At 40.6% G+C, this 17,776-nt stretch overlaps 2 protein-coding genes across 8 annotated transcripts in view; one reads left to right on the plus strand and one right to left on the minus strand.

The window, feature by feature from the left end:
• Positions 1–4: 4 nt before the first annotated feature.
• On the minus strand, positions 5–15,813 carry CCNK (cyclin K). 6 transcript variants are annotated; one of them, XM_032112713.1, is made up of 12 exons: positions 15,689–15,813; positions 14,948–15,052; positions 13,649–13,915; positions 12,588–12,669; positions 11,865–11,996; positions 10,967–11,072; positions 10,764–10,821; positions 8,774–8,943; positions 7,573–7,856; positions 4,574–4,607; positions 3,433–3,507; positions 5–1,329 (listed from the first exon to the last, which is right to left on the minus strand). In XM_032112713.1, the coding sequence occupies exons 3-12, from the start codon at positions 13,843–13,845 to the stop codon at positions 707–709; spliced, it is 1,761 nt and encodes a 586-aa protein (XP_031968604.1). In that variant the 5' UTR covers positions 13,846–13,915; positions 14,948–15,052; positions 15,689–15,813; the 3' UTR covers positions 5–706. The 6 variants fall into 6 exon arrangements, with proteins under 6 accessions (XP_031968604.1, XP_031968605.1, XP_031968603.1 ...); XM_032112714.1 differs by lacking the exon at positions 15,689–15,813 and adding an exon at positions 15,472–15,670; XM_032112712.1 differs by lacking the exon at positions 14,948–15,052.
• Positions 15,814–16,181: 368 nt separating this feature from the next.
• SETD3 (SET domain containing 3, actin histidine methyltransferase) overlaps positions 16,182–17,776 on the plus strand; it is a 62,162-nt gene continuing 60,567 nt past the window's right edge. Inside the window, exon 1 of one of the 2 annotated variants that reach the window (XM_032112709.1) lies at positions 16,182–16,283. The gene's annotated coding sequence lies outside the window, so the exon portion shown is untranslated. The remainder of the gene's footprint in view (positions 16,284–17,776) is intronic. The other variant, XM_032112710.1, reaches the window with a different exon arrangement.

Consider the following 17,776-nt stretch of genomic DNA (forward strand, 5'->3'; position numbering starts at 1 on the left):
CCACTAAATTCAGAATCAATTTTATTTGGGTAGAGTGAACAAAGTAGTCCCATTTATAACTATGATGTACACCACAGTAGGCTGTTACATTCAGACTTTCACACTTAGAAAATATATATATTATGTACAGGAATTTGCAAATAGGTGTAAACATATAATATTTTAAGATACCAGTACATTCCAAACCAAAACTATCAGCAAGGCAAACACCTCAAAATTATTCCAGTCAGCTAGCATTCAGAATCTCTCTTAAATAAAGCAGCTTTTATGCTTGACATCGTGTTGTTTTACTTACTATTAAAAATGAAGTTTCTTATTATAGATCAAATATCATAGTATCTGGCTATTTTGATACTCAAAAATAGGCACTGATTTCTAGAAGGAAATTTTCTTCTTACTGATATAATTGAGCCAATATGGCTGGTTTTGCTAGTACAAAGTAATCCAGTGCTGGAATAAGTCAAGACAATTTAAACTTAAGTCAAATGTATAAAGTTAGAATAGATACTGCAAAGCTGATTAAAATCTAGAAGCCTATATAACTCACCATAAACCATACTGCAAACAGATCAGCTAAATTTTCATTTAATCTCATTTCTTCATCTAAATTATACAGATTGCCCTCCTCTTCATCTTTACAATGTAGGTTTTGGCTGTCTACTCCTGCCTAGTCAACAGAAAGGTATATCGTGCAAATTACCTCATGCTATCTCATCCATGTAGCACGTCCAAGTCCTGCTACAGGTGGCATACCAGGTGGTGGAATTGGAGGTGGTACAGGTGGCTGTCCACCTGGGGGAACAGTAGGAGGGGGATAACTAGCTGGTGGCATTCCCAGCCCTGGAGGTGGATGAGGTGGTACTGCATGAGTTGGAGGCAGTCTTGGAGGTGGGAAATTAGGGTTGTATGTAGGTGGAGGAGGATATCCAGGAGTAGGAGGTGGAATATTGGGTGGGGGGAAAGAAGCAGGGGGTGGAGGTGGAACTGGTGGTGGAGGGTTGGGAGGGTAGACATGAGGATGATATGGTAGATGAGCTGGTGGTCCATAGGCTGGTGGTAAAGCTCCGTATGTTGGTCCTTCTGTTTTCATCATCGACTGGAGACTTTGATAACCCTCCCCTGACATGTAAGAATTTGTAGTAGACATCCCTGTAATATAACTGGTGGGGGGTGGGGGCGGGGGACGGTGTGGCAGAGGTGGAGGTTGATGTACTGGGGCAGGATGAGCAGGGGGAGGAATCTGGACCTTTGGCATATCTACTGAGTCCACAGTAGTAGATTGCTCTGGCTCTCCCATTGAAACTGCCGTTGTCAAAGGAGGCTTGCGCTCTGGAAAAGAAAATTTTGTTTATTTTTTTGAAGGATAGTGGCAAGAACAGCTTCTGAATACTTCGTATTTTTCTTCCAGTTAAATTAGCAAAAGACAACTCAATTCTCTAAGTCTCTGAATGCCATATGGGATCCAGTCAGACCTCCTCAGGTCACTAAAAACTGACTAAGCTGCCTACCAAAGCTTCAAGGTCAGCTTTTCCCATTCTTAAAGTCATCTTTCCTATTACTATTTCTTTATAATTTAAATATTGTTGTACAATCAGCAGAATTAATAGACTGAATGGATGGAGTCAGAACTAGTGGATTTAAAGTCATGAGATTCATGATACCAAAAATCTTTAGATCAGTGCTTCCATCTTCTTTAGTCCAGGCCTCATTTCTACCTCTTTGGTAATCCAGAAGGTGGCCTGGGATTACCCTCTGCACTTTACCTGCCTCCCAGATTGGGAAATATTATTTGAGAACACAGGCCAAAGTCTCAAGTCTTTAACACTCAGTTCTAAACCTGTTTACCAAAGAAAGAAAAGAAGAAAACCGGAAGGTAAGGAAGAAGGGCATGAAATCTGATCAGCTTTGTCCCACTGATTAATTTCAGTGAACTCAGTACCTGACACTCTGGAGAAGTTCATAAAAAGGTCAGCATTTTACAGAATTATACCTAGCCACTTCTGGAAAGAACATGCTTTAAGCTGTCTTCTCTTTAAATAAGAATAGGTTTTTTTCCCCTCTTAATGCAGACATTATGAAGTAAGTAATACCACTATGATGACTAATCTAATAGCAACCTCTCTGTATGGTCAGAGAGATTATTAAAACAACCAACAAAAAAGAATCTTGACATTCATCTTGCTTGTATATATAAGCATCTAAAACACTGTTAAGAAAGAAAAGCTCCTAAGTTAAGTAAGAGAAAGCTCATACAGGGCAGTCTTTTCTAGTGGCATACTACACTGCCACTGTTAAACAGAATTTGAGATAAATCCTCCTCCTGGGTCACTTGGTCAATATGCATGCTGTTTTCACCTGGTTTTTCCACAGAGCTGCTATTTATTTTGATAAGGTTGCAGTGCTTATACAATTACATCCTTATATAAACAAACTCCAAAGGAAAATTTCAGGTAACAGGGGAAATAAATCCATTACCTGCCTAAGCAGGATTTTAACAGTGAAACTGTGCCCTAGGAAAGCCACATAATTAAATCACACAAGATGTGCATGCTGGCTGTGGTACCCATGATTTCAGTGACTTCTAGCTCCAAAATTGTAGCAGGCAGTAACTTCCTCATTTGTTCATTTTCAGAACCATTCTGGATGCAAGATGTGCATTCAAGATCTAACAACTGAAGGAATAATGAGCATGGTATTTAGAAAAACTTCGTTCTTAATTAGATTTTAACAAATGAGAAAAACTATCCTACTATATTTCAGGGCATTGCTTTTCTCTCTCCTAGTTCCCTGTTAGAAGCTGTCATCTTACAGTTACATTATGGACCATGGTCTGTGAAATATTTATGTCATATTTAAGGGTCACTGGAAGGACAGCTAATGCACCAAGGCGCTGGGAAGCACATTTTTACAACAGTACAGTGTATTTTGCAAACGTAAGGCATGTGTGCAGTATTAATGTTCTCTGGCAGAAAAAAAAAGTCCTCTTTTGAGGTACAGCAATGAAAGTATCCCCCTTACTGTTTGGAAGTTGCACACCTGCAGAATTCCTGTACTACAGATACAACTTCTACAGGACAGCTGAAAGCTGCTCTAGTAATCTAATATGGCATTTACCACCCTTTTGAGATCATGAAGTCCCTTTTAGCCTGCTATTAACAATTAGTTTTAGTCTTTTAGACCTTTAACAGTTGCAACTTTGTTTTGCCTTTATCCACCTAGTATAGTCTTGTTTCCATCCTAAGTTTTTACTTCTGTCTGGAAAGCCTGTGCTACTATGATGAAATTCCCTCTAGAGCTTATCAACCTTTTATTTTTACCTGCCAAGCTGATTAATCAAGGCAACAAACCCCTGCCCCCACACCATTACTACCGCCTGAATGAAAAGCAAGTAAGTTAACAAAAATAAATGTGTTTAAGAAAATAAAAGCTTACCTGGAGGTGGATGTGCAGGAGGTATTGGTGGATGTGAAGTTTCAATTTTAGGAATTTTAGATGGTGGCGGTGGTTCTAAAAAACATTTGTCAGTTTGTGATTGGTTATTGCTCTGCAATATTTTCCAAATTCCAACTCTGGTCTCATGCAAATGATTATCACATCACATTACACTATGCAAAAGTACCATGGAAATCCTATTTACTAGGTATGTTTAATAAAGAAAACTAAAATCAACACCTTTGTATAAATAAAGTGGCATCAAGTATCACATCCAAGTCTTCCAAAAGGACGTATGCCTACAAGTTCAAGTGATTTTGTAACTAGAGACAAACTGTCCCAATAACAGTATGTAAGTGAAGATGAGCAAGTATATGTTTTCTAGCCCAAAACTTGTAATTAGTTTAAACAGCTCTCAAAAGAAGCTGACCTATGCTCTGCTAGGGAAATGTGTGTCAGAAACCAAACAAAATAGCAGCTGGACAGGAGAGAGGAGGGAGAAGAGACAGCTCACTGGAATACATCTGCAGAGCTACAGGGGAAGAAGTGCCAGACTTCCTTAGGAAGTACATCCTAGCTATCCTGAACTACTTTGTTCCAAAACAGCAAAATGAAGAAAAACCCCCATACAAACAAAAGAACCAGATACGGTCACTGCAGTGAGCCTGCATTTCTTAAGATACACTATGTATTGACACAAAATGGCTTTTAGTGGAAGCCATGCCAACAACCAATTACAAACACTGCTGATTACAAATTACAAACACCAACATGCTTACTGTTAGTGCAGCTATTTAATGACATGGTACCTTCAGTCACTTCAAGGCCTCACAGCTGGCTGAGGAACTACTCCCAAATGATGCATGGAGTTATACACTGAGAGATGACTAGTTTAGCAAGACTTCTACTGAACAGACTCTATTAAGGGACTCTTTGGGCACAGTTATACTCAATTTTTTTCAAGTTTTGCAGTTAGGAACATTGTAAAAACAGTTATAGTGTATCTTTAAGGTGCATTATCACAATCAAAATAGTTTTAGAGCTGTCAAGCCTGTAAGCAAACAAAGTGCACGTCAGCAGATTACTTATTCTGGTTTAAGCAGTAAAATAGAAGCATTGTGAATAGAATATTAATATTTACCTGCTGCCTTTGTTTCTTCTTTTGGAGATACAGCCTGTTTGAAAAAAAGAAAAAGAAGATAAAAGTAAGACCACTGCAGTCAGTCTCTTCTCCCAGGTAGCGACAGGACAAGAAGAAATGGCCTCAACTTGTGCCAAGGGAGGTTTAGATTGGGTATCAGGTAAAATTTCTTCACGGAAAGAGTGGTCAGGCATTGGAACAGGCTGCCCGTGGAAGTGGTTCAATCACCATCCCTGCAGGTATTCAAAAGATGTGTAGATGTGGCAGTTGGGGACATGGTTTAGTGGTGGACTTGACTGTGCTGCATTAACGGTTGGAGATGATGATCTTAAAGCTCTTTTCCAACCTAAATACTTCTATAGTCTCTTAACAACAAATGCAAGACAAACACTGAACAAAGTCAAATCACACTGGGAATGCCCAGCTTAACTGGCAGAATGAAAAGACTGGAAAAATAGCAGGTATTTTATATGCAGCATTTCCTGCTGTTCCCACTGTTGAGTATTACATCTCATTTAATGTATTTATCATCCACTGCTCATATGTCATGGTCCAGTACACTGCTCACTGAGCTGAAACAAGAGGCTTGGCCTCTGTTCCTGATTCTTCTTTGACCTGTCACTCAACCTTTGCCAAAATCCCTTCAGGCTCTTATGCTTTATTTACCAGGACAGGAGGGCAGTGAAAGTGTTGCACAGCATAAAACATTTCAGAAGCCTTCAGATGGAAAGCATTGTATAAAATCTAAATGTTATGCCAGAAAAAAAATGTATGCACACTGAACAAAGCCCACAAACCCTCACATCATCCTTCCAATCACAAGTTTTTGGCTGGGTTTTTTCTTGTTTTGTTGGTTGTTGTTTTGTTGTAGTCCTTTTAAATAATCACAGATAAGGGAATAAGAAAAATCTTCCCAGATTACACAGTCCCACTGAGATGACTATTCGATGGTTTCTGAGAAAAGCAGAGAATTTAACTGAAATTTAAGTACAACTATATTTAAAATGAATGATGAAGGTCAGAGGGGTACAGTACATAGCTCCTCTGTCTTTTCAGTGAAAAGGTTTTAAGGGACTGTTTTATCTCCAGCGGCTTTACCTTCACAAAATGTTCCTCTGTTTCCTTCACTTTCCACAGCAAGAATGGACACACAGTTCAATCCAACTTGAACAATAACTTTTCCTTAATTCTGATGGATATTCTCAAAAATTTTGCTGTGTAATTTCTGCCTGCTTGAGGCAACCTCATTCTTATATTCCTTTGACAGTCATTTCAATTTTCCAGACACCTTCCAACTGCTTTCCTGATTTTTAAGGACAATCTTTATCTTCCCATTTCAAACACACACACTCTTTCTTTGTGACTCATGGACTCATCTGCTGCCTTCATTTTACTTGGGTGGTCTTTTCTTGACTTTCTAGCACTACATTCCATGCCTGTAAAACTGCATCAATTCTCCCTGCACTTTCAAACAGAAGCAAATAACTACATGTTGGATCTTTTCCAAAAATCACTCATTTTGTGAAGTCAGTTGATTACTTCAGGTGACAAGCAATTCAGTTATTATGCACTTGTTAATATGGAACAATGTCCAAAAAACAACAACAAGGTACATCATTACAACAGAACAAGAAACTGGAGCAAAATAACTCATGACAGAAAAAACAAACATCAATTAAAACTGCATTTATGCTAAAGAAAAAAAAGAATCAAGCAGTAACAATTCTCTAATAATGGCAGCTGCTAAAATAGAGACGAACATTTATTTGGTCATTCTACTGCACTGTAGTTTGCCCTAGCCAGAACACCCACGGGTCATAATAAATAATAATAAATAATCAACATTATTTATTGGCACACTGATGGGTATTTAATACTTTCAGCTGAATCAACACAATGGAACTGTTCCTTTACTGCTGTTCCTGTGAGCAATGAAATTGTTCCCCCTAACAATTTCTAGCTTAATCCAACTGAAAATACTATTTACATCTAATGATTCACCAGTATATTTTTAGTGAAATCAACTGAAAATTCAAGTGCTCTTCACAACTAGAGATGCAGAGGATGTGCAGATGCTTTAGACATCTGGTATGGGTCTGTAAGTCATGGGCCAATGCCTCAGCTGCTTGAAAGCATTTTGGCTCAGTAGAAGGTAATGGAGTTATAAGAGTTCATGTAAATTGAAAATCTGGCCTCCAGGAACAAAGTGTATTTCTGTTCTGCACAAACCAAAGGAGAAGTCATGCAAAGCCCTATTTATAGAAGCAGGAAAGATCTTAAGTAAGGTTTATGGTACATCTAACTCCAGAACATTTTAGAAGCACCAAGTAAATCTTTCAAACACCACACATCTTGTTCTCCCAGACTGCTTTTTAGAAAAGGAACAATTTCAGATCACCACATTTACTTTTCTCAATTTCATGCTGCTTGTGCTGTATTCCTACAAAACTCCTTTGAGTCACCCTTTGCTTTTTATTTGTTGTGGCTGCCTACAGTGTATCTGTACTATTTATTTTCTTGATTATTAGGTGATGGACCTCAAACTAATTTCAAGAAAAGGTAAGTTTCACTGATGGCTTGGCCAGAGGTGACCATTCACGATTAACAGATACCAGTCAGGCAAAAGCATCATTTTTTTCCACAAGGTACTTCATTAATATATGGGATGGGGCAAAATCAGTAGTAAAGTAGATCCTTCACGTGAATGAGCAAGCATTCATAACATATTTATTGACAGCACAGAACCACGAATACTGAGAGCATGAACAGCTCATGTTGACTTAAAAGCCTCTCCATGGCTTTTGGCTCAAGTGGAGTAAGAATGTCATATGCCAGAACTGTAAAGGCTCTTCTGCATCAACAAAGTTGCCACATAACCAAATCTACTACATAAAATTAATTACAAGGCTCATTCTTAAAGCAAACACAAGTCTGCTGCACATTGTGGCCTTTAAATCAGATCAGCCTGAAAATAAATTGCAAGTTAAAGTTCAACTTACTGCTGGTCTTTTAATCTGTCTAGGAGGACTTGACTGGGGAGAGGGCTTTTTAGATTGCTGTGCTTGTGTTTGCTGCTGCTGCTGCTGTTGTTGTGCTGACGGTTGCGACTCTTTTTGCTGCTGTGTCTGGGATTGCTCTGAACTCTGGGATTGCTGTGACTGCTGTACCGTAGGTGCCTGCGGTGTAGACTGAAGAGATGGTGGCTGCTGCAACTGATGAGGAGTATGATGAGGCATTTGCTGTTTTCCCTGTGAGTATAGATCCAGGATCTGATGACAGATATCTTAATGACAAAGAAAGGAAAATCCAAAGTATTATAACCATACAATGTACAAGTGTATATTTAACACACTTATCTGATTTTTACTGGACATCAACTTTGGAAAAATTCATTGCAAATATCACTCACCATTATAGTGACCTAAATAACTCTTTAAAAACAGACTAATTTTCAACTTATGCTTGCACTTCTGAGTTTCTTCTGCCTATGCTGAGCAATATGTACATGCATATGCACAACTTTCAGAAGAAGAGCACAGTGTCTTGGTAATAACACACTGTATGTCATTACTGTGTGCCTGGAGAGCCAGGTAACCATGATCACAGGACAGTAAAACAGCAAGAAAGCAAGTAGAAGACGATTATATGTTAAAACGTAAATGTTGAGTTAAGCCAGTCAAAGAAGTTTTAGGAACTAAGTAAAAGACTAGTACTAAATTCTTCTTCCAACACATTAGGAGCTAAAGGTCCTCTGTAATCTGTCCATCATTCATGGTACATCACAAAAACCCCTCTATCCTAGCATAATTTGGTCAAAAAGATCAATTATTAATGGGAAAACTACTAGAAATTGGGCTCCATTAGTTCCTGCGTTTGTAGAACCACTTATTTAAAATGAGGAGTAGGGTAATCATTAAAAAAATAGAAAACATACCATGACAATTCAGGCTAATTAGATGTGTTATAAACTAAACAAGTTGTAAAGCAAACATTGAACAAAAGACTAATCATGATGATTAAATATGCCTCTAAGATAAGCCAGTTCAATTTAACACCTGATTAAGGGATAGCACATACGACCTGAGTTACGTATTTGACACAAGATTATTTTGACTAAAACCTAGATAGAAAGCTATATGCATTTACTTATAACCTAGGCCACACATTTAAAAGAAATTTTGTGGTAAACCGTTTTCATACCTTCCAAAACATCAACAGGAACATCTTGAACAAACTGCTCCCACCATCGTCTGTACATTGGTTTTGATGTCCATTCCTGTATTTCAAACTTACACAAACGGCCTGCTAAGTACATAACTGCAACAGCTATGATCTCAGGCTCCCACTGCAGGGACAGTGTAGTGCAGAGACTGCAATAGGAAATAAACCAAAACAAAACACAACCCTGGGGATTACCTGATTGTCCAAGAGCACTTTAATGTACAGCAGCTGTAATTAACAGGGCATAAAATCCCACCACACTTCTAACTTTTCCGGCAATTTTAATTAAGAGCCTTGTTAAACAAAAGAATTTACAAAACTAAACTATTTCTGGACTACCACTGTCATGAAATAAGGTCCCAAATCAGATTTTAGAGCTTCCCAATGTTTGTCAATAAAATGTAAACAAATACTAAAAAACCCCTGAAAGCCCCACAGAGCAGCCAACATGAACTCGTAAAGCAACTTGTCAAGCACAAGACAAGTTTTAGATCAAGATATAAAAGGTTATCTCTTGAACAGCCTTTGTTAAAGCTGATGCTAAAATAATTGATATTACAGGTATTATTGACATTAACTTTCTGTCATACTTAAAGTTACTATTTCCTGATATCAATTTTAAATTATGAAATATTTTTCTCTGTTTTCTCCACAGATTCTGTAACAATAATCTGCTTACAGAATGTTAGATCCAGCCAGCCAGCTGAATTTCCATGAATTCACTGTGGCTGTATAAGAACAGAATGCCCTATTCTAAAGGCCTGTAGTGCAAAGTACAGAATTATTTTGCCAGGATCCTAAAAAAAAAAGTAAATTTCTAATATGGTGCTTATTAAGGAAGCACAATACAGCCTCTTCAGAACAGAGATAACTATTACGCATGATTTAAAACAAACTCTCCAACTTCATACAAGTGTTTTCCTGAAGTGCATTTTAAGCGTTAGGTTTTTTAAAATACTAAATGCTATCTAATTTCAAGTACAATAGTGTCCAAACTTTGATGGATAAATTACAGTAGTTTAACAAACTTAACAGCGATGGTCATGCCATAATTTTGTTCTACCTGCAAGACTGACAGCAGCTGAAGTAAACATCTCTTGAGATCCACATTAATTTTGCTCAAATTAATTTGGAGAGTTTAGGTGGTATCTACAGAATCTGAACCCACACAGGACTAATTCAAATCAGGCATGTGATTAAAAATGCACCTCCTTTTTTATGATGTTCTACTGCTGTAGGCATGACTGAAAGCAATGTATTCACAACTTCTGGACAGTCAGGCCACTTACACATTTTCTTAAGGGTTTGCTATGGAAATAGAAAGTAATATTTAAGTCTTCAGTGAATTAAGGTGCCCAGCTCTGTAGAATCCTCCTGAAGAAGGCTAAAGTGTGTCAAGTTGATTTGATTGAGATTTTCAATACCACATGAGAAATCCTTCTACACACACTCCTGTTAATTGATGTGATTCTTACAAGTTCATTACTCAAGAAGTTGTAAATCTAGTGCTAAAAACTGTATTCCTCAGTGAATTTAATGGCTACTTCACTATTACCAAAATATCACATTAAAAATACATTGATGAACGCGATGAAATTAAGAAATGACTTTTTTTTTTCAGAATGAGCCACATATCACAGATTTGGCAAGAAGCCAGCTTGTAACCTGGAGATCTAGAATTTGGTTTGGTCCTTTCAAACAGTAACTTTCTTTTTAGTGCAGCACTATCAGTACCACAACATTGCAGAGGTCTTACTGATCTACTTCCATACCCATTCCAGATTCCATGCTCAATGGAACTATCATGGTAATGATGGACAGAAAAACTGAGGAACACAACCAAGAAAACATGTAACAAGCAGGGGAAAAAAAAAAAAATCAAAAATTTGCCAAAGAAATATCCAACCCCAGAACAAAGTAAGCAACAGTAACTATTTCACTTTCAAAATGTTTCCTAGGTGTATCTTACCTGTCATTGACAAATGTCCATGCCATTTGAACCAGTTTTTGAATTTTATTTTTGTCTCCTGAAAAACAACCAGAAAAAAACCCAAAAAGACATAAAATTAGGAGGGACAAACAGTTGGAAATAGAATATTCCTGCACTGATAATATATATTAACTTCTGGAAATCAATAACAGGCATTACTTGCTCACTCTGCAATATTTTACCTTTGAGTTGTTTGGCATACTTGAGAAGAAATTGGTATGGATGTTCCACTTGCAAATCAAACTTTATTGTTTGTAGTAAGATTCTTTCAAGTACCATCACTTCTTCCTATAGAGAGTTATAAAGCAACCACAGTATTATTCCTTCTTTCACTCAAAAATATTTTATGCTAGTATAGAGCATGACTACATAGCACTTCCAGGCAGCCATGTTTGTCTCCAAGGGGAACAGAAATCTCTCCAACTTGTAACACTATTTTAAACTCAGTTACCTTTTCTTCATATTTATTTTGCTGAGGACAGGGGATGTGGTATTTAAAATCCCTTTTTGTCCACAGAGGAATGAACTGAACCAGACACTGCATGAAAATGCCAGATATACAAAATCACAACAAAAATACAAGTTCTACCATGTTTCTCTCAGAAGTTTCAGGTCCCTCTGCTATTTAAAATAAGGAAATTTTAAGAGAAGCTAGTTTTGCTAAGCCAATACTGTAAACAAGAAACTTCTCAATACTTTCGATACTTAGTTCTCTTATTTAAGATTTACTATTAATTACTTCCTAAAATCCCATTCAGATGATTTATGTCTTGGTAACATTTCTTGCTCTGGCTGAAATTACTAAAATTTACTTTAATTTGCAAAATAATATCAGAATTTACACAAGATAAAATGCAAACTTTTTATAAAAACAATTGCTCCGGTAAGCTCCCAAAGCTACTTGTATTAGGAAGAATTACTTTCATAGCTACCTATCACATTACCTGAAAGAGCCATAGATGCATGCTGAACATCTAATTTAATTTAGAGCAACTGAAAATCAGTCAATGCTCTATTGAATGTATGTCACTTTACTACAGTACAACAGGATGAAATCAATTTCAGCATGAATATTTTTACCTTTGGGTCATCTCCAAATTGCCCAAACTGTACATCATTTAGCAAGCTACGAGCTGTTTTAATTATATCTTTACATTTCTTAGGTGTTTCTTCAACCTTTCCTGCTAGGAAGAGACAGCAGGCTCCTGTCACCTAAAAAAAACAAAGTACTTTCAAAAAATGGTCTGCATGTAGATACGCAATACAGTGTAGCATTATAAAAACACTGCCAGTTTCCATTAACAGTTCTGTAGAAGTCTCCCAGGAAAAACTTAATGAACATATTAATTTCTAATTTTAATACAGCGTTAAACTTTTATTTTCTCAGAGGAAAAATCCAGATTTTGGAGGACTGTCCATTTTATACAACTTTGTGTCAAGGCCAGAAACCCAAAGCACAATTTGTCCTGGTTCAATGTTGTCTGTCAAGCAGTTTTAAGACTGTATTACACTTCTTTTTTCCTTTTAGCTAATACAGAAGTGCCAGCACTACAGCTGCTACTCTTTCTAAAAAACAGTATCAGCAAGATAGAACTGCAATGTCAATGTATTTCCAAGCATAAACATAAATGTGTAAATACGCAAGAATAATGAATTTTAAGCTGTAATAATTAAAAGACAAAAGGCTAATTTTCCATCTTTCCGTAGTGAACAACAGTAGTACCCAAGTGACTAATCACCATTCTAAATAGTCCATGCCCAGTGCAACCATTAAATTAAGTCATCAATATTCTAAATACTTACATATCTTGGGAACTGTTTGAAGGAATGAAACATATAAAACCGATGGAAATAAATTATTCCGGTTGCTAGAGTGTCATAATGTCTGTGGTGCAGATTAAGGACTTTCAAGCAGCATATAAAACACATTTAAAACCAAACATGCACTACGGATTCTGCTTTATCAAGTACCTCAAGTCATTGGCTGTTCAGTGACCAGTTAAAAAACACTGCAAGTAAAGCAGGAGCTTCAGAAAAAAAAAGCCACAAAAGCCCTTAAAAGCTGTGTAAATACTATGATCAGGCCCAGATGCAGATGATACCTAAAGCATTTGTTGTAAGTGTGCAAAGTCCTGATCGTATTTACAGAAAGATGCACGTAAGGTCATCCCTGTGTTGCACCATACCTGCTTCAGAGAAGGTCAAAATCAACAGTAGGGACACGAAGGAACAGAACAATTATCACTTCACATTCAAGTGCTGGTGTGGAGGAAAGGTACTATTCACACCTACAAATGCAAATAAAATCTGAACATGCTCCCTACTCTTCACTTTAAGAAAAGTAAAAATTTTGTCTTCACCATGCTTTATTAAAAAAAGACCTAAGGAGATTAAAGGAAGCACAGGAATATAGGAAACAGAAAATTTAAGTGGCTGTCTATGGAAGAATGGGACAGTTGTAAATCCCAAACCAATGAAACAAAAAAACAGCCACCAAAGACCAAGACTGGGGAGGGCAGAGGTTGAAAGCCTCAAAGGCACAATCTAGAAAACTGAGGGAAAAATTCAAAATTTGAGAAGTCATATAGCGAAACACTGAGTTTCATAACTCACAGGAGTTACTCTTAATTGGAAAGTTTGTATCATCTTAGCTCCCTATCACCGAATTGGAACCTTGTTAATCCAATGAATGGATAGAACTGTGTAAAAACACATTACATCCAAAGGCATGTAAACACAAAGTAGTTTTGATTAATGACTAAGAAACATTTGAACAGCTGAGCACGTGACATTTCTTGTACATTTTATTTTGAAAACTCACTATTCATAAAGACATTTCAAACCAACAGGAGTTTAAAGGATACAGCCCTAAACGTGTTCCCACATCGAATATGAATCTGGCCCCTTCCCTGCGGTATCGTGCCTCTGTAGCTGGATCAAGCCCTTCAAGCTGTGACGGTGTATGTGCCAAATCTTTCTTATCCCAGTACCAGCATGGCTTTGTATGGTCCAGGTTTGCCAAGTTTACAGAAGGGCTGGAATTTTCTTTATTTTCCTTCATTTATTAAAACAGAATTGTCCTTGCTTTTTAAATTTTCAAAAACGAAGTCTTCAGAGAGTCACTTCAGGACCTTGAAGAAAAGGCAAAAGGAATTTAAAAATAGAGAACTGCCCCCCTCTAGTTCCTGCTCAAAGAGGAGTAAAGAGGAATAGTGTTTAGCCTGGCCTGTTGGAAAGAACTTTTTCCTATGCTCAAAGACAAGTAATAAAGAATTTTCCTTTATCCTCCCCATATATTTCAAATACAATCAAAGAAAAAGCCACCTGTTATCCTTGCTATTACCTGTTTAGTAATAAAACTTCAAGAATACAACTCCAACAATATCTGCTCTTTCTTAGTAGAACAACTTCCATCTACTTTGTCCATAAAAGTAGGAAAAAACAATTCAGAGATGGCTGCAGAAAGATTTGAAAAATTAGGGGGATTAGCTGACTATTGGTAACTAGGAAAGCCATTGGTGAGATGAGCCTAAATGGCCACTTAAATACCTGCCTGCTCTTCGGATACCCGAGCAGCAACCACTTGGCAGAAGCTTTGTAAAGTGATCTGTACTTGTACTGCTTAAAGAAAAAATGTAACAAAAGCAGTGTTCTTTCACATACCAAGATTAAGTCAACCGATGTGAGCTTGTAAAGTAAGGTAGCATCTAAAATCATACCCAAAACAAGGCAATTGAATACACTCCAAGAATCTCCTACTTGCCTGTGTTTACCAGCACTTTCTGTACATCGATGCAAATCACAAAGCTCTGCAGGCACCTTTCTGGTGTTCGAATCACGACAGATGCTCAGCCATGCCTCAACTTAAAGAATGAAGACTCACTGCCTTCATTTTTCAGGCACAAAACTACCCTTACTGTAATTCAACTAACTACAGATACCATGCACAGATTACTGCAGTCACCTGCAGAGGTTTGCATAACAAACAGTGATTGATACGATGCAATATATTCGCTCTAAGCAAGCCAGTCACAGCAAGACCCAAAACTTAAAACACTTAAATTTGGCTATTACTTTTCGAGACGTTTCCCTTCCGAAAACGGAAGGAAGATCACGTGAACGGCCAGGAAAACGGCCAGAAAAACAGTCAGCACCTCGCTCACCTTCAAAAAGCTTCTCTTTTTCAGAATAAAGGAAACTGTCTTTGCCTCACGGTGGTTTTGGAATCACCTTCAGAACTCGTGGTATCGGTCAGACAGATCTAAACTCTGTCACAAAAAAAGTAAACGGCTACTAAAAACTATTTCCAGAATCAAAAAAAGCGCGCCAAGCCACGACCACACATTCCCTTCGTATTTACTAGAAACGTGCTATTTTTTATAACTGTTATGATTCTCCGTCCTTACAAGCTATTTTGCTTCCTAACTTCTAAGTAGCTTAAAAACTAATTAACACTAAAAGCGCCTGAAGCGACGAGATCTGCTTCTATAAAGGAGCGAAAGCATTTCCGAACACGGAACCAGGAACGAAAATCATCACCCGCAAACATCCTAAATGAACCATCTCAAACGTCCCAATCCAGACCGCAACGCCCGGAAATAATAACGAAAGTTTTCCCTGCCTTTTTACGCACCCAGTAATCCGGAGGAGAGTTCCAGAGCTCGATCCCGGCTTTTTTACACCTTACCTGAGACGAACCCGTCGACCGCGACCGCAGCTCCGCCCCTGCAGCCCCAACCCGGCCGGGGATGCTCAACTCCTCTCAGACCCGCCCGCCTGCCCGCCGTAGACGGGGCTGCCGGTGCCCGGGGAGGCGCTCGCTCCCGGCCTCCCCGCTCCCTTCCCCCCTTCCCCAGACGGCGGCTGTCGCCGGCGGGGGGCCCGGGCGGGCTCCGCGCACTCACAGGGCTCGCGGGGAGCGGGAGCCGCACCGGAGCGCGGGGCCTCTCAGCGACAGTGCGGCCTCCGTGCCCTGTGCGCCGCCATCTTGGGAGCCAGGCCAGGCCGCGCGCTGCGTCATCACGTCGGAAAGGCGCAGCGCGCGAGGACGGAGGCTCCCGCCAATGAGAAGCGGCGCTCCCCCGCCCCCAGCCCAGTCCCCGCTCCGTCAGAGGCTGCCGAGCCCAGGCAGGCGGGCGACGCGCAGCCGTGCCCTGGGAGCGGACCAATCGAAACGCCGAGAGAGAAGATTGCAAGCCTCGGACGCCAATAGAAGCCTGAAGGGGCCAGCAGGGGCTGAATGACAGCCAACGGGAGCGCTGCCGTGCCCTGCGCCGAGGCCGGCCGCGAAGGCGAGCGGGTGGTCATTGGGGATTGGCCGCCACGCGCGCGGGAGGGGCGGGGCCTTCCGGCGGGCGGCAGCTCGGCCAATGGCGGCGGGGGGCGCAGAGAGGGCGGGGCCGGGCGGAGCCGCCGCCTCCCCACCGCGGGCAGTGGCGTCCGGCACGGGCTCGGGTGCGCCGCTCCCTCGGGCGAGGCAGGAGCGGCCGCTGGCGGGAGGTAAGGCGGGGCCTGCCCGGGCCCCCTCCCCTGCCTCAGCCGCCTCGCCCCGGCGCGGCACGGGCCCTTCCCCTCAACCCTCCGGGCGGCGTCGCCTTGCCGCGCTCCGCTGCCTTCTGCCCCGCGGGAGGCGCCGCTCTTTCCGGACACCCCCTCCCGCCACCCCGGGGTGCGCTCCGCGGGCCTGGCCTTCTTCTGCGTGGCCGGTCCGGGCCTCCTTCCCCCGGGAGCTTCAGCCTGCGTTCCGGCTCGCCCTGGCCTTTCCCGCTGCCCGGCCGGAGGGGCCGGCGCGTCCCCCGGGTCCGCCGTGGGCGGGCCGGGTTCGTTCCAGCCCGGCCTGCGCGGGTTTCAAGTGAGCCAGGCGGCGGCATTGGCGTTTTCTCTTGCCTCATTCCTCCTCGAGAGGTTGATAGAAACGATAGTAAAGAAGACGGCTTAAAACTATTTTCCCCATGATGTAATTTTTTTTTTTTTTTTAAATATGTGACACGGTTTGAATACGCCCTACTGCTACTTCAGCTTCCCGGAGAGCCTCCCATGCCTCCAGCTCTCGGGGTCTGGCTTAGGGGCGTCTTTGCGGGTGTGTGGCTCCTCAGAGTCCTCCTCTGGCTGTCGAGAAGAGTGCTCTGGTTTCTTTCGTTTCTTACCCCGTCTGCAGCCTGCTTTAGTAAAGGGGTGAAACCTTTGGAGAAAGAAAGGGGGAGGGGTTAAAATTAGAATAAATCGTAAACTGGTTATCGACAGGGGTGTTACTCCTGAAACAGCCTCGGTGTTTCAGCCTTCCCCTATTGCTACAGCAGCTGCCTGTCCCATGATCCTTTCCTCTTCTTCCTTACCCAGCAACACTTGATTAGAGTTGCTTAAGCTGAGGCTGTGCTTTGCCTTTAGTTCTTAGCAAATTCCTAAATTTTGAATTTGGCATAGAGTTTCTTACCCTACATTTATCTATCAGGACAAGCTCGGTTCTTCCTTTTGGAAGTTGTCCCTCACGGCTCAAAGATGTTCTTGCCCTAAGCTTGGCATCTGCTCTTCTGGATGGACTTGTCCTTGGAACCTAAGCTTGCTCCTTGAGATCAGGCTGAAAGTAGATTGTCTTTGTTCCTTCTAAGAGTATGTAATGTAAGCACCTGTCTATTCAAGTGACAGCTTTGTTCTCTGAAAATTGCTACAACGTTAGTTTAATGTCTCTCAGGTGTTTTCTGCTTTCAGTTGTTGTAAGCTCATAACTGTCATGTGAAACAAGTATTTTGTAGGTGAGTAAACAACTGTGGCATTCTGTATGTCCACTATCAGGTTCCTGGTATAAAATAGTAAGCCAGTGTACAAGTTGTTGGAGGGAAAGGCATGATGGGCTCAAAGGTGGGGGTGGCTTCCTGATATTTTTGCTCAATTAAGTAACTTAATATGGTAGAGACTCAAGTATTCTGACTTGTGCCTTAATAAAGTTTTCAAGTTATGTTTAGCAGGGATTGAAGTGTATATTGCAGTATGGT

This window comes from Corvus moneduloides, chromosome 6 (genome assembly GCF_009650955.1).
Source record: "Corvus moneduloides isolate bCorMon1 chromosome 6, bCorMon1.pri, whole genome shotgun sequence".
Lineage (NCBI taxonomy): Eukaryota > Metazoa > Chordata > Aves > Passeriformes > Corvidae > Corvus > Corvus moneduloides.